This window comes from Barbatula barbatula (assembly GCF_947034865.1).
Source record: "Barbatula barbatula genome assembly, chromosome: 17".
Classification (NCBI taxonomy): Eukaryota; Metazoa; Chordata; class Actinopteri; order Cypriniformes; family Nemacheilidae; genus Barbatula; species Barbatula barbatula.
The window spans coordinates 8,960,504-8,983,937 of record NC_136780.1 but is presented as its reverse complement, the minus strand read 5'-3'; the positions used below and the strand labels follow the sequence as shown (position 1 = coordinate 8,983,937).

Here is a 23,434-nt window from a genome sequence, read left to right as displayed (position 1 = left end):
ACTTTAGATTATAACATAAGGCAAATGCATGATTGCATGATTGTAAATGTATTAAGCCTGGAAGTGTATCAAATTCACATGGAAGTTATCGGATAGCAGCATTGAGTATCAATCAATCAAAATAAAAAAAGTCATGATAAAAACACGACTTGGTTCCCGGAACTTTTCTGAATTTGCTTTGCAAAAGCAAATAATGAATGATCTGTGCCCAGGCTCTATAGGTCCTGCTCAAATCTCCAGAAAGAGTCATAAATTTAAAGGTAGTTAATCGTGATACGCCTGGTTTACGCCGTATTGCTCTAATAATGATGCCAGTCAAACTACTGACAGGCCTATTAAGCCGACATAATAAGCAGTCAGTCTTGCATCACAAATCACCTCTGCTGTCTGTCTCTCCTTCACATCCTCTTAAACTATTGATTTTACTCGTAGGTTACAGATGCCTTAGTTGGTATTTCCTTAGATTTGGCCCAAAACTAGACGGTCAAACTAAAGCTGAATCTCTGCAAGCTGACCACCAAGTTACTTTGCTTAAACTCAATGTTTACTTTGGGGTACAAATGAAGATGCAAATCAAAACAGCATAACACATAACTGTTTTTACGGTGGTGAAAGTTTCACTGTGTAACAGAAAGTCTGCTCAGGCTTGTCGGACTGAAAGAGCACCAGGCTGAGTTCTGCCCTGGACTACCGCCAATAATAAAGGAAACCGGGCGAGAAGCAGAGAAATAAAACGAAAAGCGGACGAGTTAATTCTGTAGGAATGCAGCCTCCCCTGCACATCTCACATTGTTGCTTTCGGAGAGGAAAGGACTAAATTCCCAGGCACCTGATGTTAACCGATCTTAATGCTTACACTTCATTTAGTCCTCAGGTTACAGGCACACCTCTTATTGTACACACGCTGGTATAATATACATGAGAAGTGCTGCCCAGCTGGAGTTTGTTAACTTTCTGGACATGGAACCTTCAACAGCACTCTGGGCTCGATGTTTGCTCACATTTTTAAGGATTGAGGCAGAAAACCGCTGGTTCCTGCAAAGCTCTGCAGCTCTTGGGCCATTTTGTGCATTTTGACGTTTAAAAAACAACGTTTGAAACAAAGGTTTTGGATTTGACATTTGAACATGGATAAAAGTCGGTACGCACAGCTCAGTCCACTGCAGGTCTCAGTCGTTCACTGGAAAAGACCTGACAAAGTAAGTGTTTTACATCTGACTCGAAAAAGAAAAGGATTCTTTTAGAAGAGTTTTTTGAATTGGTATATGAGTTTAGCATATGGCACATTAAAAAAGTACTTAAAGGTACAAAACAGGTACAAGCATGTGCTAAAGATATTATTTTTAAAGTCTCATTCAGTATTTGCTAAAACCAACACTGGTTAAACTGTGAAATAAAACATTAGTGATTAGAAATATTGGCAAGCACTTTACAATAAGTTGCTATTTGTTATTAGTTAATGTATTAGCTAACATGAACTAACAATGAACAATGCTTTTTATTAATATTAATTCATGTTAATTTCAGGATTTACTTTAATACATTATTAAAATCAAACATTGTCATTGTTAAAATTAGTTAATGCATGAATGCATTAGTTAACATGAATAACTGTATTGACATGAACTAACTTTGTCAAGGATTAATAAATGTGGAAAAACTAAATTGTTCATTCTTTGCTAATGCTAGCTAATGCATTTAATGTTAACTAATAGCACCATATGTGTTACCTTTTTCAACAGATTTTTTAACCACATAATGTGTTGTACATCTTGCATTGAAAACGTGTTTTGTCACACAAATTGTAAGGTTCATACATAATTTAAAAAATGGAAAAAAACTTTGTGTCAGACATTTGGAGTCCATTGTTTATTAACTATAATACACTTATGTGTTATTACAATACAGACAATATTACATATTCCTTTTGCAACAATTTCTTGAAAGAAAAGAGAGTAATATGGATATTCAGTATTCGCACTGTGCATCTAATGTGAGAAAAAGACATTTTAGTTTTTTAAAATAAAGTTTATTGTTACAGTAAAAGTATTATCATGTATATTCCTCTATTGTGTTAGTATAAAAAATATTAAAGATCTGTTTGTTTAAGGAGGAATGGTTGTTCATGCGAACCATGAAGACATAAAGAGTTTAATACTATTATTCAATGACTCACAGTTCATTTGACCTTAACTCTTCCCAGTCCCTGTGAGCTCATATCTTTTACTGTGAGCTCATATCAATGGTGTTTTGCCTGACATGGTAAAACTTGATTGAAGTTTGTTTTCAAGGCAGTAATAGCATTTGTTTGCCAATGGCGGAGGACTCGTACAATGTACTCAAACAATGCTGTACTAAACACAGAGTATTTGTTCAAGACTGAGAAATTCCTCCACTCTTTATTCTCCATTCATTGAATTGTTTCCACTGTCTCTCTTGAAATTATCTTTGGGTCAGTTCCTAATCCCGCACAGAACTCTCAAAACCCAATACGTTATTTTTGTGAGTGGATGAAGCAAAATTGTGAACAAAAATGGCCAGAAACACACTTACCAACTTTACTCGTTGCTGACGGCTGCTTGGGAATAACCCACTCAAGTTTTGTATCTATGGAAAGCTTAGAATTTTTGGTTTCAGTTTCATCTACTCTCCACAACGCCACTACAGGTCTTAGAGAGTGTTAAAAAAAACCTGTTTCTTCTTAGCAACGGCCTTCTACAGTATCTTTAAAGGCGATTGAGATGTTTTTGCACCCTTAGATCCCAGAGTTTTAAAGAGTTGTATATTGGCCAAATATTGTCCCATCCTACAGAATCATACATTAATGGGAAGCTTATTTATTTAGCTTTCAGATTATGTATAAATCTCAATGTCAAAGATTGAACCCATAAGACTGGTTTTGTTGTCCAGGGTCACAATCGTCATATTATAAATGCTTTCAATATGTCATATTGTAAATTGGGTTGCGAAGATGCTTGTAAACTACTTGGACAGCCAATTATAATAATTATGACAATAACGTTTGTTATCAGAAGTCATACCACTCACAAATTTTTCTCCATCATCCATATTTCACTGCCATCAGGCTATCGGATGTTGGGCCTAAATTAATATCGCCTCTAGCTAATAATGAGTCTCATTGGTCTTATTAACCCTGGAGTGTGAATGGATCCAATAACAGTCAGAAGGTTATACCAGTATTAAAATCTTATCCTCAGATAAAAGATACACTAGTAGATGCTGCCTCTGAGCTTGTCATCTATTATTAAAATGTTGATTTATTATTAAAATGCAGCATGCATTAAGAACACAGTCTGTGAACTTTAAATGTCTATTTCCTGTCAAAGTCTGAATGAAATATTCTGTAGATGCAGCTACACTTAGAGGTTTCCAGAACTGTTGTGTCTTCTGTGTTCTCATCTTAATACTCCAATCATGAAAATATAATCTCGGGGTCAACTTTGAACTCATCTCATTTCATCTCATCTTGTTTCATCTCTTCCAGACTACTGATTTATTTGCAATGATTGAGAAAATGCAGGTAATGTGTTTTCTTTTACATTTCTCACATTTTCCTTATGCCACCCATGCTTGATTTAGATTTCTTCTGCTTATAGAGTACATGTGTAGTTGCTTTCCTATACAATTTGACTCTTGCTCCGCTTGATGTTTATCTTTGTGAAGAGTCTCGTGCTTGCCAATAATGCAATATAACAGCAAATGATTTGTTGTTGGCAGTCCCTAGAGTAAGACTGAAGCAAATGGGAGAGCGTGCCTTTGCTGTGGTTGCCCCTAAACTGTGGAATGCATTACCTTTGTTAGTGAGGATGGCCCCAACCTTGTCTGTGTTTAAAGCTTGTCTGAAAACACATTTGCATTCATTGGCTTTTAACTGTTTGAGAACTGTGGTCTTTCTTTGTCTTTGTAGTACCTTATTGATTCTAAGTGTATTACTTTCTTTGTACAGCACTTTGGTCAACTGCGGTTATTTTAAATGTGCTTTAGAAATGTATTAAACTTGAAACTTGAAACAATTTCACTACAAGAACAAATAAGTCGTTTTCTCTGGCGCTCAAGTACACAGAGATCCTGTTTTTGCGTACACAGAAAGAAATGAAATATGGACTACCAGGAGTCATTTTAATCATTTGATATTACAAGTTTTATCTCTGAGTTAGGATAGACTTCCAGGTGTCTGTGGGGGGTATATACTATATATTCTAAGCCATAGGTCTGCTTCTTCTGTAAAAGAGGACCTCAGACAGATGCACAACGTGTTTTAGATGCCAAACATGCTGTATATCCGAGCAGAATCAGCAGAATCCGATGAGACTGGCACAAATAGTTTTTGTCCATTTGAAGTCTCAAATCTTTTAAGAGGGTTTTTTAATTTAGCACTTAATCATAACATGGACATTAGGTGGACAAATTGTTTGATCCTAGCTTCTTCAGGATGCTTTATTTTATGTAAAATAGCCTTGTTAATATTTAAATGTCTTCTCCCTGCATGCTTGCAATGCTGCTTTGATCTTGTTTCCCAGTGTCTGGCATATTCATAAAATTTTGAGATTAAAGAGAATACAAAAAGTAATTTTTCTGTGATTGATCTGAGACCTGATAGCATTTCAGTCTCGAATGTCTACCAATGCTGTGCTGATCTGTTTTTTTATTGACCTCATAAAAGCTGTCTTTGCTAAAATGGAGTTTGTTTAGCTCAAACATTTTATGAATAGTCCAGTATGCTGTTTGTTTTTAAGAATTACTTTTATTTGAATAATTACATAGAATAATTATAGTATCTGTTTTTTGTTTTAATGATGTTGTATTTAGTTTTTTATTATAATATTTAATTGTTATAATAACTATTAAATTATGAATATTATTGCTATAGATTTACAATTAATTAACAATTGTGGTTGTTATAAATTAACAATACAATTATATAATAACTAATATTGTTTAGTCATATATATTAGTAAGATTTTTTCTTATAAGCGGCATAAACATGTAATCTGGTTGTTGTTTTTGCCCTGCAGATTTAGGTGTTATTTTGGCTCTTGCCCGTCGGCTGCTATAGGGCTGACAGATTCTCTTTTCATTTTTCAGAGCAAAAGAATGGACGAGCAGAGATGCACTCTTCCTCCACCCCTCAAAGTATGTTCATCTCACCACTTCCCTTTTGTCCCTGTACACACGTGTGCACACAAATACAAAACACATATTGTTTGAGGACCACGGGCTGCTGTTTTTATCTGGAGGCAGACTGCTTCAAAAAGAAGAGCTGGTTATCAGTCAAGCTGGTGCAGCTATTTTTCAAAGACATGTCTTGCCCAATTTCTCCTAATGGAGCGGCAATCAAATAAGATTAGCTGCTTCTGAGCACTATTCCTTGGCCTGGTGCCATGTGGTCTGTAAAGGATCAAACTGATCGGATGCACTCTGGTTAGTGAGTAAGTTCTTGTAAATATATTTGGATATGAGCAAGTTCTGCAATTTCTTTTGGATATTTATAAGTTATCAGAGTTTCAAAAAAAGGAACAGCTAAAGGAATTCATTGTAAAATGAAAGTGTTGCAACATTACAAGAACATAGTTTGGTTTCAAGGCACTAAACGTTATTTGTTTTAATGAAAAGTATTGTCTCATTTCAGACTGAGGAAGATTACATCCCTTACCCCAGCGTCCATGAGGTAACTCGCTTTACAATAAAAGGCAGATCAAATAGTTTGGGCTCAATATCTAAATGGGGTTCAATGGCACTAATCGTTTTTCCTCACTCGTCCTCAGGTTCTCGGCAGAACGGGTCCATTTCCCTTGATTCTGCTACCTCAGTTTGGGGGTTATTGGATTGAGGGGACCAATCACGAGCTGAGCAACGGGACTGACCCAGAGCAGCTCCTGTCACCCACCTCACGCTTTAAACTGGAGTGCAACACCACCGCTAAGATCTACAGAAAACACTTTCTGGGCAAGGTGAGGACAGGCGTATATCCAGCATCAATAAATAAATTGAAATAGGATATCATAAAGCTTAATGCAAAGTATTGACTGGTTAAACTGAATGAGATACGTGATACAATGTTTTGTACTAGTATATCGTGAAGAAAAGATCCAAGATGTTTAGTGTATTTGCACATCCATTTGAATACATTTCAGTTATGTGATTACTAACAAATGTAACCAAATTACTCCGACACTTCAGCAACCCAACATAATGAAGATACATTAGATTTCAGCTTCTGTCGGCTTAATGCATTCAAAGCTAATGTCCATTATGAATTAGACTAATGTGCATAAAAGTGTGATCAGATAACACTAAGATCTGTGTGAGGAGTGTTGGGACACAAGACTCAAATGCGTATGTGTGAAGATGAATGAGCTCTCACACTTTCACCTTCTGGTCTTTCATTAGGAACACTTTAATTACTACACAGTGGACAGTGCCTTGGGCCACCTGGTGTTTTCTATGAAATATGATGTTATCGGGGACCAAGAGCATCTCCGCCTCATGCTCAGGTGTGACGACCTTTTTATTTTTTTCTCCATCCAACTCACTTTCCCTCTCTTAGATGGTTGCCCCGCTGTTTATTCTTATTTAACATGTCATATTTCTTCTTTAGTATCTGGCACAATCCCATTACTTCTTTTAAACATTGGCTTATATTGTGGGAATGAAACAACACAGTGATATCTGTTCCCTGACAACAACTGTGAATCTTTCCTGGGTCTCACAACAAAACACATTTTCTCAGGGATTAAACAGAGTAAATGTACACGGCACCCTCATTTCCGCATTAAGCACCAGATGGACAATATAGGGCAATGCGTGTGGGTGAAGGAAAGAGAGCAGGGTGTTACTTTTATCAGATCCATGTGACACATTTAATGATGCCACAATGACTGAACTGCTGAAGTTCGGAGCTGTTGATAAGCGTTACGGTTGTAGGTTTTAATGTGTAGTGTAGTTTTAATTCCTGGCTGTTTGATGCTGTAAAGAAAACAAATTCCAGCGTCTATAAAACAGGACGTGTTAACTTAAGACAAATTAAGTGATAAGACATTTAAGATAACAGGATTCCCCCATTTGTTTCTATCTATATACATGTGTAATATTGTTTAAAATATATATGTAGTTTATCTTGTTTTATTTTATTTATATATAGACCACTTCAGAAAATGTACACAATGCTGACCCAAATCTGGGAAAGATGAACTTCCTTTAGTTTTTAACACGTCACAAATAATTTAACAAAATACAACTAAATAAATATTTATAAACGGATAAAAATGTTAAAACAAAATAACAAAAAATACATTTTAAACGTGTGTGTGTGTTAACAAGAAAAAAAGTAGATATAGACTGTTTCATCTTAACAACAACGTCATCTTAACAAACAAACATTACTGCGCATGACCCTCAACTAACCTACACATTCACAAACAATAGAGTGCCTGTAGATTATTTCTGATGACAAGCAAAAGAAACCGAGAAGAACCTTTCATAAACTTACGACAAAATTCAATAAATCGTTTATTTAATACATTTATTATACAGCAAAATAATAATACAATTTAAAATGAACATAAATTAAATATAAATAGTTATATTATATATAGACATTAAGCCAAACACAAACCGGAAGTCTATATTTTCTAGAAAAAAGGTTTTCAACTTCTTTACAAATTTGTTTCTTTTTAACATTTCCGTTTGTATTTTAAATTTTATTTAATTTATTTTTTACTTAAAATCAAGTTGAAATTACAAATATTAAAATAACACTAGATACTAATAAACACTAAGGGGGTTTTGCCATTCATAATAACACGCTACCTTGTGTTTAACTACGCCTTTCTGTTTTTCCAGATCTAAAATGAAAACTCATCACGATGTGATTCCAATATCTTGTTTGACTGAGTTTCCCAACATTGTCCAGATGGCCAAGGTGAGAGGCGGGCTGATGGGTCAGCGCTATAGTTTTCCAACCCCTGCCGTTTATCACAATTCTCTCTGAGTGACATGATTGATTTTCTCAGCCTCCCCTGGGCCTGTTCCGTCTTGCCTGGACATGCTACCACAGGGTTGCATCACTTTTGCGAGATCAAAGGAGAATGACTAGAGAATCAATATGTGTTTTCTCTTTTCATTATTCTCAGCTCGTGTGTGAAGAAGTGAACGTGGACCGGTTTTTCCCTGTGCTCTACCCAAAGGTACGCAAAGCCGCACGACACCGAATTTAATCATTGTTCTGTCTTTGTACATCCCAGCTGCATTAAACTGATACACGCTGTACAGCAGCGCATGATGCTGGATCATTTGTCCTGGTTAATGAAAGTGTGACATTGGGAAATTGGACCAGTTTAAGGGCAATCTGCTGTGTCTCAAGGGTTTGGAATGTTGTGTTAAATGAGCAGTAACTAAAGGATATTTATCAGGCTATTTATTGTGTCATCCTCTCTCTCAGGCGTCTAGGCTCATCGTCACTTTTGACGAACACGTTATAAGCAACAACTTCAAGTTTGGAGTCATTTATCAGAAATTTGGACAGGTGAGTTGCACGAGTTTCTTCTGACGTTCAGCTGACACACAAACTGATTGGTGTTATAACTCGCTGTCATGAGTCATCTTTTCACAATAACACCTTCACAGAGATGTCTCATGCGCTGGCGAATCGATTTATCTGAAACGGCTAACAACATAGACCTTTCTCCTCAGTTGAAACAATGCCAACGATCAAATGCTTGCTTCTCTTTATCTTGTGTTAAAATTATAAAGCTATTGTTCTCTGAGGAACCAGATGAGAGGTTTGATTGAATTATCGCAGCTTCTTGACCTTTAAGGCCACGGATGGGAGCAACCTGAGATGTTCTCAGAGGAAGTCGGCCAGCACCCTTAACGCATAAGCATGAGAGAGGAGGCTCTGAGACGCCCCTGAAGAGTCTCTTCCTCTCACGGATCAGTGTGTTTACTCACTCAACCTTTCCAGTGTGGGCAGCAGGATCGGTCCACTTCACAGAGACTTAAAACAACACTGATGTTTAAAACAAACACTAAGGTTTATGCTTCAGAACTCTTCAATCGCACTTCCGCTTCGATCTTTTGAATCACATGAGAGAATGGAACAATTACCATTTTCATCAGGCTAATTGAATCATTCAGGTTTGCTAATTTTAGAGTTTGCTTTTGTCCTCAAGATGTTCTTGTTTTTTTTTATTGTCTATTGAATATTCGGCTTTCTACTGTAACAAACATTATGGGTTCTTGTTATTGTGATAGCTGATGTTGAAAGGCTGAGCTATTTGTTATTTGTTCAAAAATTCAAGTGATGATAATGAATGAGGCTTTTGTGCTGCTTTTGAATGCAAATATCGTGTGGAACCTATCAGCGTTCTGTGTATAATGGATCCAAAAGTGAGATCATAAGTGAAAAGGCTTCTGATTTGAACATTTCTAATTGAACACACATTGTGACAAATAATGAAGGAAAAAATATTACAAAGAATAAAGCTGTCAAGCATAATAGAATTAGTATTTGCTCCTTTTGCTTATGTTCTTAAGGCTCAAGATCTCATGCATTTTTCTGCCAAACTTGTTATCTATGTTATCCCAGGATGATTTAAATCCTGTATCCTTTTTTGAGGTCATTTTCGGCAAAGGAGCTTACGTTGTCAAAGTTTTAACCCAAATTTAAAATATTTCTATTCTATTTCTTCATTTCTAACATCATAATGTATATTTCTTTTAATATTTTTTATCACTGAAATTATTACAGTGTGTTTACACCATCACGTTCCTCACTTTATATTACTCGTGGGTTCACTTGTTTCTTGCGTCACTCGCATCCGGACATGTAAACACACAGTAGGAAATAACCTCTTTGCATGAATAGCCTGCTCGAGTTTTTTCAGCTTGTGTGGATGACGCGCTTGAAGCAAATATCATACGTTTGCGGCAATCAGGTTTTTTCGAGTCACGTCTTAGCATTGACTTTGCAAATACAGTAGTTCAATTCTCTCTTGATGTAAACCCATCATAAGATCTTAAATAGCTTTTTTTCTTGGTTTAAACTACATTTAGATTTTTGTAGTTGCAGTCTTTAAAACCTCGAATGTATTTTTTCATCTGTGTAGATCTCAGAGGAGGAGCTGTTCGGTAATAATGAGGAGAGTCCTGCGTTTGTGGAGTTCTTAGAGTTTCTGGGACAGAAGATAGAGCTTCATGACTTCAAAGGGTAAAAACAAACAGAACTGGTTATTCTCTGACATTTCAAATGAATCTTCTATCACAAAATTAAGATGCGCTAGATAAATAGTTGAACATTATTTACAAAAACTCAATGTTCTTGTAAAACTTTCATAAAGTATCATTATAGTTTAAGATGTTAGCAACAGCATTTGACATTGCATGCTGCAAAAGCCTTAAATATGTTTTCTTCTGCTAGGTTCCGTGGTGGGTTGGATGTGACGCATGGACAGACGGGATCAGAGTCTGTCTACCACAACTTCCACAATAAGGAGATCATGTTCCACGTGTCTACTAAGCTGCCTTACACAGAAGGTGACACGCAGCAGGTATTCACAGCTCCTCCATGCTGAGGTTTAAGGGACATTCATGTCAGGCTCTGTTTAGGCACCCTAATCAATAGACTATTGATCTTTAACAGCATGCTCATTTTATCGTAATCTTACGAAGCTTAGATGTCAAAATGCAATCAGATGTCCCTGATTATCGGTTTCTGTTGATAATATGCAGATGTAAAATGATAAATGAGCCAGATAGGAGACCATCTGGATTGGCAGGAGGGTTGGAATCTAGTCCTCAGCGCTGGGGCAGATGCTGATCCTGCAGTCACACATGATTGTTGACTCACAGACTGACCTTTATTCTGCACCTCTGTGCCCTCAGAGGAAGAGTGTTTTTAGAGCTCACTCCTCAGGGAATCTTCTACATTTCGAACGCATACACAGAGTCTCTCTCTGTCTCTCTCTCTCTCTCGCTGGCATATGTGCACACGCTTAGCAGAGATGGGGTAATTCTCCCAGATTTCTGGGTTTAAGTGGGCGGCAGCAAAAGTCACACTCTTAAACCTCTGCTTGCCCTTGCCAGCCATCTGTTGAGACATGCTATACAGCAACTACACACACAACATTTTATGGAATCAATGACACATAAACCTCAAACATTAATGGAATTATCATCTCATGCCAGCCAGAGGTGCATTTTACAGCATTCGTTGCCATTAATACTAGTCCATTAAACTAGTTTGAACTGGCTCCTTTTAATTCCTAAGCTTAATAAATTCTTTATTTTGTGAATATATTCACAGCTAAAGGATGTTCTCACTGTAGGTTGCGACACCCGGCAGATACTCAAAATTTAGCACTATATATTTCATTAATAAAATAGTTGCTGCGAATACAAAATTAGAGCTTTACATCTTTTTACTGCAATGTTTTTAATGCGATATTCAGGACTGGAACAATCTGTTGTTAATTTTTTATTTGCATTGAAAAGCTCTTTTTTTGTATTTTGTATTTTGCAAATGAAGTCACTCTTAATCCTCTATAGCTGTCTGGTTTATTTGAGTTTGCGTACATGCCGAAGTGAACATTTTACATAAGCACCCATTTGAAATGATGGAATACCGCTCTTAACACTTTTCCTGTTATCACAGTTACAGAAGAAAAGGCACATAGGAAATGACATCGTAGCCATCTTGTTTCAAGACGAGAGCACTCCATTTGTGCCAGACATGATTGCCTCCAACTTCCTGCATGCCTATGTTGTGGTGCAGGTGGAGAATGCCTGTTCTGACAATGTCTTTTATAAGGTACATTATCTTGGTTTTGCTCCAGTCAGCCACATCTGTACGCTCCCTTGTGAGGCAATATATTATAAATGTGTTTGTCTCTATCCAGGTGTCAGTAACGGCACGAGACGACGTACCATTTTTTGGACCGCCCCTCCCCAACCCCGCCATTTTTAAGAAAGTGAGTTGATGTACAAATTAGATCAAATAAATTTGGGAGAACAGGTTTCAAGACTTTTGCTGTATTGCATTCGGGAAAAACCTTCATTTTATAAATATGTTTTAAATTCAGTTCTGTTTTGCTTTTCGTTTACATCTTTGTGTACATCACAGGGTCCAGAGTTTCACGAATTCTTGCTTACCAAGCTGATCAATGCTGAATATGCCTGCTACAAAGCTGATAAATTTGCCAAACTGGAGGTAAATGACAGTGGCACATACTGTACATTCTTTTGGGCTATTCATATTTAAACACCATAATACTAACCTGAAGCTTTTGTGACCAGGAGCGAACACGCTCCGCCCTGCTGGAGACGCTGTATGAAGAGTTGCACATCAACAGTCAGGCCATGATGGGTCTGGGAGGAGAAGAGGACAAGCTGGAGAACGGAGGAGGAGGTGGAGGCGGCTTCTTTGAGTCCTTTAAGGTAATCCGGGAGGACAGAGTGGACACTTATGGATTCTTATATACCACTAGAACATGTTTCTCAAGCTTTTCTGTGGCTTTGGTGTGGGGGTGTTTTTTTCTATTTTAAAATGATAGTTCACCCCAAAATGAAAGTTCTGTTATCATTTACTCACCCTCTTGTCATTTCAAAGCTGTGTGACTTTCTTTCTTCCGTAGAACACAAAAGAAGATATTTTGAAGAATTTTGTTAACCGGCACCCATTCACTTGCAGTGGTTTTGTGTCCATACAACAGAAGTTAATGGGTTCCGTCGCTGTTCGGTTACCAGTTTTCTTCAAAATATCTTCAGATGAAAGGAGGTCATACAGGTTTAAAATGACAAGGGGGTGAATAAATGATGACAGAATTTTCATTTTTGGGTGAACCATCCCTCTAAATTGGTAGTTTGATCAGATTGTTTATTATTGCTCTTTATTATGCAAGCTATACTCTCTCTGGATCTGGATCAGATCAGCATCTTTGTGATTCCAGCTGACAAGTGATGTAACTGCTGTGACTAAATTAAATCACTCATTACTGTAATTTACACTAATTAGTCCCATTAGCACATTGTCTAACAAATGCACTCTTGTGAATCACAAACGGATACTGTATGTGCTCTACAACATTTTACTTCTTAAAAAAACACTATAATTAGTACTTATACCCACCTACATCACATACCTACAAAAATGCTTCCCTGTAATTTCAATATTTAACATTAAACATAATTTTCTCTATTCGCCTGATGCATATACAGAGGGAACTAGAAATTCATTACAGGATTTCAAGGTGTTTAATTGTTTTTTATTTTTTGTATTGGTTTGTCGTCATCCAGACATAAAAATCAATCAGACTTCTCATAAACCATTTTCATCTCTTTCTCGCTCTCAAATTTGCTTCCACAACCACTCATGCACGCAGTTTTCATTTTCAGTGCCACATAGCCAAAAAAAGTTTAAACAGGATGTGACATATTTTATGGTCTAGTTTTTTGTTGGGCAGTTCTTTAGTGATGATATATGTAATCAATATTCATTAGGAATCTGGCCCATAAGCTGTTCTGCCCTCTAATGGTTTCTTGATCCAAGTCTCAAATCACTCTCTATGCTCAACTGATCCGACTGCATGCTTCATTTCATTCCATCCACACTCCCATATGCTGTTTTCTTTCATGGACAGAACTGCATTCAAAAATGGCTTTCTCCACACTTGTGCTTTGCTCAAGATCATAGACAAAACAGGTTCTTCTCCCACTTTGATTCACTGGCTTCAGCTCCTTTTCCCGCCCAATCCACAGCCCCACCCTGACCTTCAGTCGCTCACCGTATCTCCTCCCCATCTCTCCCTGTTGTGTAGCGGGTGATCCGCAGCAGGAGCCACTCTCTGGATGCCATGGGCCTCAATATCAGGAAGCATACAGTCTACAATAGTCAGAGCGGCAGTTTCACCCACAACAACCATCACCACTCACCAGAGACCCCCAAAATCCCTGGGATAGTAAGTAACTCCCCCTGCTGGCTTCCCTGGGGGTAAAAAAAACCCTCCCACTACCCCTAGTCTGAAATAAACAATTTACTAATTGCTAACTACTGTGGTAGTTTAACAACAGATGTAAAGATCTGCGCACCAGTCAATGTTCCTGAAGCTGAGATCGACCAAACTGCTCTCCTGCACCTTTCACTTTTCGAAACATCTTTTATTTCCTCATTTCCATCATGCTTTATGTTTGTCATATCTGCATTCACTGTTTATTTATCTACACTCACTAGACATGGTTATGTTCAGCATTTAAGATAAAGGTATGTCATATGAATGTTTTCCATAATAGAGTTCAATGATGTAACCCCACACTGTTCATGTATGTGTTTATAAAAACAAAAACAGCCCTAAAGTCAGGTATAAAATAACATGAAACATTTTTATTTCTGGTGCCCCAGCTGCTAAAATATTATATTCTGTTTAACAGGATTTATTTTACAATGCATCTTATTACATAAAGAGTGAGTTGGTTTGACCTGTTATGAGGTCAGAATTGGCCTTACAGTTAGGGAAAAGTGATATTTGTTATATTCTACACTGTAGAAAAAAGAAGACAAAACAAATGTACTGGTTATTTTTTTTATTTTACAGACAGGTCAACACACATTGCAAATATTTACATTGCAAAATTTTAAACAAAGCTGTAAAAAAATAAATACAGAAAATTCCTTACATTAATACACTATGTTGTGTATTTTAAATGCTATAATAAACCCACTATATAATACTGAATGACAATGAAAAAATACTAAAATGTATATCTGAGGAATATGTTTGATGCATGAGTGTAAAAACAATTATGGAAATGTGATATAAAGGTCATGTAAGCTGTTATGTTATTCTCCTTCCAGTGTCCCTCAGGAATGAACATTATCAAATGTTTTCATAGGAAACGACACCCTGCTGGTTGTTTTAAGTTAAAGACGTTTGGGTATGATTTGACCTTAACAATTTCTCCACAGCATCAACCTCACACCGGAACCTGCTGAGATCAATGTATATTCGGTGTATGTTGACTGGATTATACACTGCTGCTGTTTTAATGTGCAGGTGTAAGGTCAGGCATGTGCTGTGGTTAGTGTGGATTGAGAATTCTCCAAAGACCGCTACAGGGCAGATCTTCAAGATTTTTCTGAACTTTTGTCAAACAGAGCAGCTCTTACAGTACCTGCCCTGGGGATTATCACACACTGCGAGAGCCATGCTAAGTCATGCCAGTGCCCCTTGTGAGCACAACCCATGTGAGACGGGAGAAATATCTCCTTATACTGAGCCGTTCCTCTGACACAGACAGTGGTTTTGTTAAGAGTAGATAATATTAATCCTTTTCTATGTCAGAATGATGAATGTTCTGACCTTCACGCAGGTTATGCGATGCACTTCTAAAATGCATTTATTTTGCATGCGCTATATTGACAATCCGTTTTTTTTTAACAATCAAATTAAAAAATTGTATAACCTGTGAATGTTTCTGTGTGTGAATGTTTGTCTAATCTTTTTCAGTTATGTTAACCTGACTAACTGTTTTCACTGTCCCGTTGTGTCTAACAAATGTATTAGACATGTGCTGCCTGTGCCTTCTCGTCCTTCACAGGCTTCAGTTCCTGCTCTTCCTCAGGCCCTTCTCTCCTCATGTGGCTTTTGACTTCCTATTCATGCTTTTTGATGAGGCTACTCTGTTTGTATAACCCATAACCTATTGCATGAACTCATAATCTCTCTCTCTCTCTCTCTTTCTCGGCTCTGTACAGTCATTGCTTGTCCCAGGCAAAAGTCCCAGTAAATATGGACGCCGCGGCAGTGCCATAGGAATAGGAACCATAGAAGAGGTTCATGTATAACTCTCACTCTTCTCTCATCCGCATTATTTGTTTTTACTGCATGACTTACTGTATGCTTCCAAGACTAAAACTACTGCAGTTAGAGCAGTTGATTTTTTTCAGCATTCATATCATAGCAATAACATATAATACATATAGTTGTCTAAATGTAAGTAAGTGGCTGCACTGGACCAATTCACTTTATTGTGTACATTCATAGTAAATCACTTAAAACCTTTTTTTATATTATAATAGTTTATTTTTATAAAAGTAATAATATTTTTTTATAAATAATACAAATCATGCAAAAATTACATAATGCTATTATAATCTAATACATTATAATGCTATTGTAATACAATTATTTTTGATGAATTGCTTTTTCCTTGTCTGTTTAAAATACTGTGGTTTTATTTATAAATATAAATTGCAATAATTGAGTGATATTACTTGTTACACAATTTTAAAACACCATCACATCAGACACAGCTTGTGATGCGTTGAGTTTCTGGCCATGCATGCCATATTACCCAGGCATATTAAACAAACCCTATTTCTAATGTAAGACACTTCTATAATGAGCATCGTCTAATAAGCTGGCATGCTTTAAAGGGATAGTTCACCCAAAAAATGTAATTGTGTCATCATTTCAAAACTGTGTGACTGAAATTTTGAAGAACGTTGTATCGAAACAACTGTTTCACTTTCATTGGTTTTGTGTTCATACAGTAGAAGTGAATTGGTAACGCCTTTGTTCGGTTACCAACATTCTTCCAAATATCTTCTTTTGTCATGCAGGTTTAAAATGACAACTATCCCTTTAAATTTTATTTGCAGTGTTTGTCGTTGCAAGTTTATAATGTCAACAAAGCCCAGCAGCATTTTTTCATATTTTTGTGTTTAAGTATTCACATCACCATTATCCATTCAGTGTGTTGTTATACCTTCTTCACTAATGTAACGCATTGCGTTTTGTGTTTTAATGTCCAACGTCACTTTTTGTCTTGTGTAGCATGTACTAGTCTTTAAAGTCAGTTCTCTTGTTTTGTAATTGTACCCTCACCGAAAGCTGACAGGATTGAAACATAAAGGAAAGACAGAAAGGCAACAGAAAGTCTTCCCAAAGCCTTTGAAGCCATTTTAGATAAAAGCCTTTTTGAAAGTCTTTCATTTCAAGTTGTAAAGCAGCTCTAAATTCCCAGTGCTCAAGCTTAGAGAGAACAAAGTGTCCAACAGTGAAAGCCCAGCACAGTGAAGCTCAGGAGATCCTGCTCCCATCTTTCATCTCGCAGTTCAGGCCCAAACCATCAAGCACACACTTTAGCTCCACCCCGCCGGTCAGGCTGTGCAACAAGGGCTATTGTTCTGTGAGACACTGGAGCACACACATATATAATAGATAATAGTCCAATCAGAAGCAGACGTGCAGAAATACAGAACTGAATGAAATACAGTGCATTAAAGTTTCCTTTGAATCCACATGGTGAATGTGTCTGTATTGATATGACTCAAACCTCAAAGGACTATCATGATATGAAAGTAGAGATGTGGGATTAGAAGCCTAATGGATGTTCTGAGTTTTATTGTTGGCTCACTCAACTTCTTGTTCCCTCCTGCAGTCTTTGATCATTCCAGGGAAGAGCCCAACAAGGAAGAAATCAGGACCCTTCAGCTCTAGACGGAGCAGTGCTATTGGGATTGAAAACATCCAGGAGGTGCAAGAGAAAAGGTAAGAGTTTGTTCTGTTCTTGTGTGAAACGTTTTTTTAAGAAAAAGCAGGTCTTACAAAATAAAGATGGCCACTTTGAAACGGTTTTTGGCATGATGATGAAATTCTTTTAGTTGTTGAATTTATACAAAGGAGAGAATTAAACTAAATGACAATGTAGAAGATTGGAGTATAGGCATGATGACACTGAACGCTATCTCCCTCCTTTTGTTTATGTGTTTTGGTGAAGAATTGCTGCTCTGTTGTCAGAGGACAAGACTGTGCTCTGTATATCTCTACCAAGCATCACTCTCAAGAATGGGAGACTCATCTTGGATCCCTCAAAGTATAAATGAACATCTATAGAAAATCACCTTCTTATCTTTAGACTAGCTGCTCTCCTAACCCGGCCATAAAACTGCATCTTTGGAATATTGCAGATTATTGTCTTTAGCGTCATTCAACAGTCACCTATACAAAATCATCAATGTTAAAACTGATCGGTTGTCTGCAAATATTTCAACCAATCAGTGAGTGTTGAACTGATTTTGCATAAAATGACCTTCGTTGAGTGTGCTAAAACATTTTCAGGCCCTTAGAATTGCTTTGAACTTGCGTGTGTTTTAATGTAGTGTGTTAGCATGTACAGTATGGTTGAATCTAACCTCTCTTGCTAACGTAGCATGCAGTTGACCTTGGATGCCGTCGACTCACTTTTGAGTTTAAACATGATGTTTTTGTGCCCTCTAATGGTCAGTGTTTGTCTCTGCAGCAATAGGGAGTGCTCCCCCTACACACAGAAGACACCAGACAGTGGACACGCCTCCCAGGACCCCAAGTCTGAAAACTCCTCCAATCAGAGTTCACCTGAGGCTCTGGTCGCTAAAAACAGGTACAGCTTCACCTTATGTGATGTTTCCACCAGATTGTGGTTCAGAATTAATCTCTCAGTGGTTCGTAGATACAGAAAAATGGATTTGCTTTTTGGAGTATGCGAGACATCAAAGTTGTCCTTGTATTAAGTGTTTGTGTTTTTGTATACGTGTAGCGCAAGCTTGTATTGTCGGGCTCCGTCCATCCCTGAGGCTCATGATCTGTCTCGCTCCTCATCCAACGCCAGCAGCTTTGCTAGTGTGGTAGAGGAGAATGAAACCGAGGCTACCGAGGACTATGACACTGGCATGGTGAGAACTGTATTTTTTCCTTATAAAGTAACATTGCAATAGCACTGTTTACTTTATTAGTTGTGCTGAAGTAATGTAACGCATTGTTTAAAAAAGTGACATTCTCCTGATTTGAACTTTATGGTTATTATTTATGTTATTAATGAGCATTGTTTATGTATTTTATGGGTATCTAGTGTCTTTATTCTAAAACCAACTTCAACAAGACTGAAGAAACTGGGGACAATGTCAGTATATCTCTTAAGATCTATGTGTCAAATCTTTTAAATTCAGGAGAGTTTGTCTTCTGCGGGCACTCCTCACAAACGTGACTCGTTCACGTACAGCATGTGGCTGGAGGACAACATGAGCACTCCCAGTACAACCAGCAGTGGAAGTTCTCCTGGTGAGAAATCTTACACTCCAAACTTCTACATTTTAGGTCTATAGTCTGAACCTGACCTAAGTGGACTTTAACACACTTAGCATACTTTAGTATTTTTCATGGCTTGATATCTCATTTTTTTCAGCCCCAGGCAAAAACCAGGAGCAGAGCCGTCCAGACATCAAAATCAAACTTGAGCGACCACATGACCACAAATCCACATCGGTGAGTTAGACAAACACACTGTTTTATATTCTGTGTAAGATTATAGCTGCTGTTTGCAGTAATTGATGTATATTTACACGGTCCTGGTGGAGCTTGACACTTGTAATGCCATGATCATGGGTTTTATGGCAATGTATACAAGGTTTCTCCACTCACTCAGTTATTACAGTTTTGTTTTTAGTTTAAATTTGTATTTTTCATTTTTTAAATTAGCTCTTGTTTTTCGTTATGTTAATTTTAGTTACATTTTTTAGCAATTTTGTTACATGCCTTTATCATTTTATTATTTGTTTGTTTATTTTTTATGTTGCTATAAAAAATTCATTTCTTTTTGTTTTAGATTTTGTTTATTATTATCACTTCAATGCCTTAAACTTATTTCAGTTTATTTCTAAGGAAACATCAACATTTTCTTTCCAGTTTTTCCAAAACATTTTAGGCCACTATTTAATTTAATTTCAGTTAGCAGAAATGTTTTAAACCTTGTTCTTCATCTGTTTATGTTGTGCAGAACTGCTAGCCTCTCCTGCTGGATTGCTTTGTGGACCTCATTAACAGGTAAAATACACCATTACTAACATAAAATGCATAATTTTTGCATTCTTGTCTTAAGATCTTACAGTATTGGCACTTTTGTGTATATTGAATAAAAACTGTTTACAGTTAAAAACAAATAAAATAGAGGAAAACCCTGAATGAGTTAAAAAAACAGGTTTAAGCAAGTTGAACTAGACATTATAATCAGACATTATAAAATCAAGCTATGACATACATGTAATGCTATATAACAAAAAATATGTTGAATTAACCTTTGTTGAGTATTTATAATATATATATAAGTTAATCATGCTAATGCGTTCACCTGATTGTAAACATCTTGTTATATTTTTCAGTCAGCATTTTCATAAGAAAAACGACCTTGGAACGATGAGCAAGCTCTGGTTATTGTTATGATGAAGAAGAGTGAACCACCAGTTGGCTGCAGGAGTGACAGCATGCACCCAGGACCACGATCATCTTACCGTGTCTGAAAACAAGAATAACAGAGAGTTGGTTACAGGCAACCAGTGACTTCATAGTGGCTGTGCCTGTGTTACTTCCATCCGCTCATTCAACCTGTCCTCCATTTCTCCTTCAAACTCAGTATTGGTCCACTCGCTGTTGTCATCTAAAACCCTTGTAAGTACATACAGTAAATAAATGAGAACTGTGTTGCTCTGTAGCAGCGTCTGCAGACTCTTCACTGTGCTGGTTAATGATTCATCTAAAAGATTGTACAGTATAAGGTCCTAACACTGTGCTATCATTTTATTTTGTGATCTTTGTCTCATGAAGGACGTTTCACGCCTTTGCACGATGAGAGCTTATTTCAGCTGTTTCTCATGTGCTGATGTTCTTTAAATTGATGTGACATTTAATACGTTACTGTTTGTTCAGGACAAGCTTTGCAATACATCTTGTGCCATTATTTCAGAGTAACAGCTCTCTGAAAGTCAACGTACTGGATTATTTTTGAAAAAAGCAACACAGTTGTATAACACGAGTTAACATTTTAATGCAGAAAATATGTATGATTTGTGTCAACTACATTCCCTTCACATTATTTCTGTGGATGTGCTTTTAATGCTTTGTTTCTCAAATGGTTTAGGTGAAGTGCTAAAAGAGATTCAATTTTTGGTATTTTCGCTTGCTGTGTCATCTTGACATTTGGAGAAAATTAACTAAATAATTTATTGCAAAAATAGTGGGTTGTTATTACCACCTGTACCTGAAGGGGGCGTTTTAATACAAATCTACAAACTTAACATTTGGATTTGGCTGGTGTCAAACAGTTTGCAACATTGCAGCTAGACGTTGGAGATGGCTTACCAACAGATACATTCACCTATGTCAATGATACTAAAATAAGTGTTTTAAAATACCAATTCATCTGACCGGCTAATACAAAGCAGGATTAACTGTAAATCTGTTCTCCTTGTCATGTCTTCTGCTCAGTTTTGATAAAAAAATCAATGGGTTGATTGTATTCTGTTTACCATAAAGCAGTATGTGCTTCATGCTGCAGGGTCTTAGTTTAATATATATATATATATATATATTATGGTGGCTGTTCTCATCTTGTTTGTTACTTTAACTGTTTAAAAGTCTTTGATATTTTCATGTGGTATTGCTGCAAACCAGCTTATTCTCTGCTTTGTGTTAAAGTTAGTTTGATCAAGATGGTGCAGATGATACTCAGGGTCCAAAAGTAATTCTTGTCAAATGCTGAATACGAGTAAAACGAGGCTTGGGGAAAGTAAAGTAAATTGAACTTAAGTGAACAGTTAGGCCGCTAGCTTTAGTAGAGACTGCAACACGGATAAATACATGGATATCAGAAAGTAAAAATCTGGTATAATGATCACAGTCATTCAAATCAAGTACTATAATAATAACTTTTACTGCTAAGACACCAAATTAAAGATGATGATGAGGTGAAAATGTATAATGTGGGTTTTTAGTTCTTTTGTATAAGGTCCGGCTTTACACAGAGAGAGGGAAAGAGGGAGAGAGAGACCCGCCATAGGCATATTATGGATATATGAGATGTGTCTAGGTGACCTTATTACTCATCTTCACTACTTCAATACTTTAAACGACTTTAAACATGTGTTGTTGCATTTTTCTCTACTTTTAAACCATTATTATTCATTTTTTAAATGAATGCTAAATATTATACATATGATGTTTGCTTTGATTTAATATCATATAACAATGAACAGAACAGTACATTTGGTTGAGTTTGCCTTATTCTAATATGTGTCAAAGCAAATGAAGGAGAAATCTTTGCATAATATTGTTTTTATAGTTTATGTTTTTATGATAAATAAATTGGCCTTACTGGCTGCCATTAAACTGCCTTTATATTGCCCCTCGCCCGACGCCATTAATGCATGTTGTTGTCAAACTGTACATACCCATACATGTTTGCTTTAGTTCTCATAAATAAGCACAGTGACATGCTTAGAAGCATTGAGTTTATTTCTCATACTGGACTAAATTAAAGGCTGGATGAAGTGAAAAAGAATTACATCATAATGACAACACTAGACATATGATCAGCTGTGTATGGACAAGTAAGCTAAGGGAAATTTGGAAGTTTGTTTAGTCTGCTTTGGGCAAGGTTTTAGCGCACCCTCGTGGTAATTCATAGTTTTGGTAGCATTTACTTTGAAGTGTCCATGTACATGACTGTAATTGTTTTCTTGTGCAATTCCAATCTTGTGCAATTCCAATAAAATGTGACTGGAAAAGAGAGATGCAGCACAAAAACTATGCTGTTGACAGGGTATGATATGCTTTATGTTTAGGAGCTGCTGCTTATGTGACCTTCTCCTGTGCAATCATTATTGTAAATACAGCTTTTTTTGGACACACTGCCCATAAATTCTGAAACAAATAAATATGTGTGATATTTCATTGTGAATGGTCTTTCTAATTTCCTGTTTTTCAGGATTAAAAATGTTCGATGAGAGAATGTTCTTTACATTTATGGTGTGGTATCTCAAATTCTAAAAAAGCAAAGATTCACCACTGTTGTACATGTTTTTACACAACAAACGGATACAGATAGTTCAGTTTTTGATAGACGGTTCTAATGGACGCACGCGCCTGTTAACTTTTAGTTAAAGTCCGTTTTGTTATCGGCCTGGCTAGATTTATTTTACAATTGATTTAATAGGCCTATTATATTTTCTTCTACTTTATAACAGTTAAACATTTAAAATAGACTTTAAATACCCAGAAATTATAAAATGTTTGCATGTTTGTATTCTGTAGGAAAAGACAATTTGTGCACTATAAAAAGTTACATTTTTGTCATAAAATCATGGAATGAAATAACAAAAATATAAAATGTTTAACACAAATAAAGTGGTTATATTGTGAATATAGATTTGATTGAACATGTACAATTTTATGAAATAGTTTTTAAAAATACATATTTAGTCAAATCTAAGAAAAATTGGTGTTTCAATTCATGTCTGTGGTGTTACAAAAACTGATGTCGCCCCTTTCAGAAAAGGGGGAAATCTATTTGGACTACTTCCTGTGTGTAAAGGTCATTGCAGGTGCTGGTT

General features: G+C 36.5%; 1 protein-coding gene across 5 annotated transcripts in view; it reads left to right on the top strand.

The window, feature by feature from the left end:
* The window catches only part of rap1gapa (RAP1 GTPase activating protein a), a 51,659-nt gene extending 28,885 nt beyond the window's left edge, over positions 1-22,774 (top strand). The window contains exons 4-27 of one of the 5 annotated variants that reach the window (XM_079477892.1): positions 3,506-3,541; positions 5,107-5,154; positions 5,651-5,689; positions 5,787-5,972; positions 6,412-6,515; positions 7,864-7,942; positions 8,154-8,207; positions 8,462-8,545; positions 10,128-10,228; positions 10,439-10,568; positions 11,672-11,827; positions 11,916-11,987; positions 12,140-12,226; positions 12,313-12,453; positions 13,833-13,973; positions 15,767-15,844; positions 17,455-17,564; positions 17,794-17,889; positions 18,316-18,435; positions 18,592-18,727; positions 19,001-19,112; positions 19,237-19,316; positions 19,828-19,874; positions 20,210-22,774. In XM_079477892.1, coding sequence (XP_079334018.1) covers positions 3,506-3,541; positions 5,107-5,154; positions 5,651-5,689; positions 5,787-5,972; positions 6,412-6,515; positions 7,864-7,942; positions 8,154-8,207; positions 8,462-8,545; positions 10,128-10,228; positions 10,439-10,568; positions 11,672-11,827; positions 11,916-11,987; positions 12,140-12,226; positions 12,313-12,453; positions 13,833-13,973; positions 15,767-15,844; positions 17,455-17,564; positions 17,794-17,889; positions 18,316-18,435; positions 18,592-18,727; positions 19,001-19,112; positions 19,237-19,316; positions 19,828-19,836 — 2,199 coding nt within the window. In that variant the 3' untranslated portion in view covers positions 19,837-19,874; positions 20,210-22,774. The remainder of the gene's footprint in view (positions 1-3,505; positions 3,542-5,106; positions 5,155-5,650; positions 5,690-5,786; positions 5,973-6,411; positions 6,516-7,863; positions 7,943-8,153; positions 8,208-8,461; positions 8,546-10,127; positions 10,229-10,438; positions 10,569-11,671; positions 11,828-11,915; positions 11,988-12,139; positions 12,227-12,312; positions 12,454-13,832; positions 13,974-15,766; positions 15,845-17,454; positions 17,565-17,793; positions 17,890-18,315; positions 18,436-18,591; positions 18,728-19,000; positions 19,113-19,236; positions 19,317-19,827; positions 19,875-20,209) is intronic. The other 4 variants (XM_079477889.1, XM_079477888.1, XM_079477890.1 and 1 more) reach the window with 4 other exon arrangements.
* Positions 22,775-23,434: the final 660 nt, after the last annotated feature.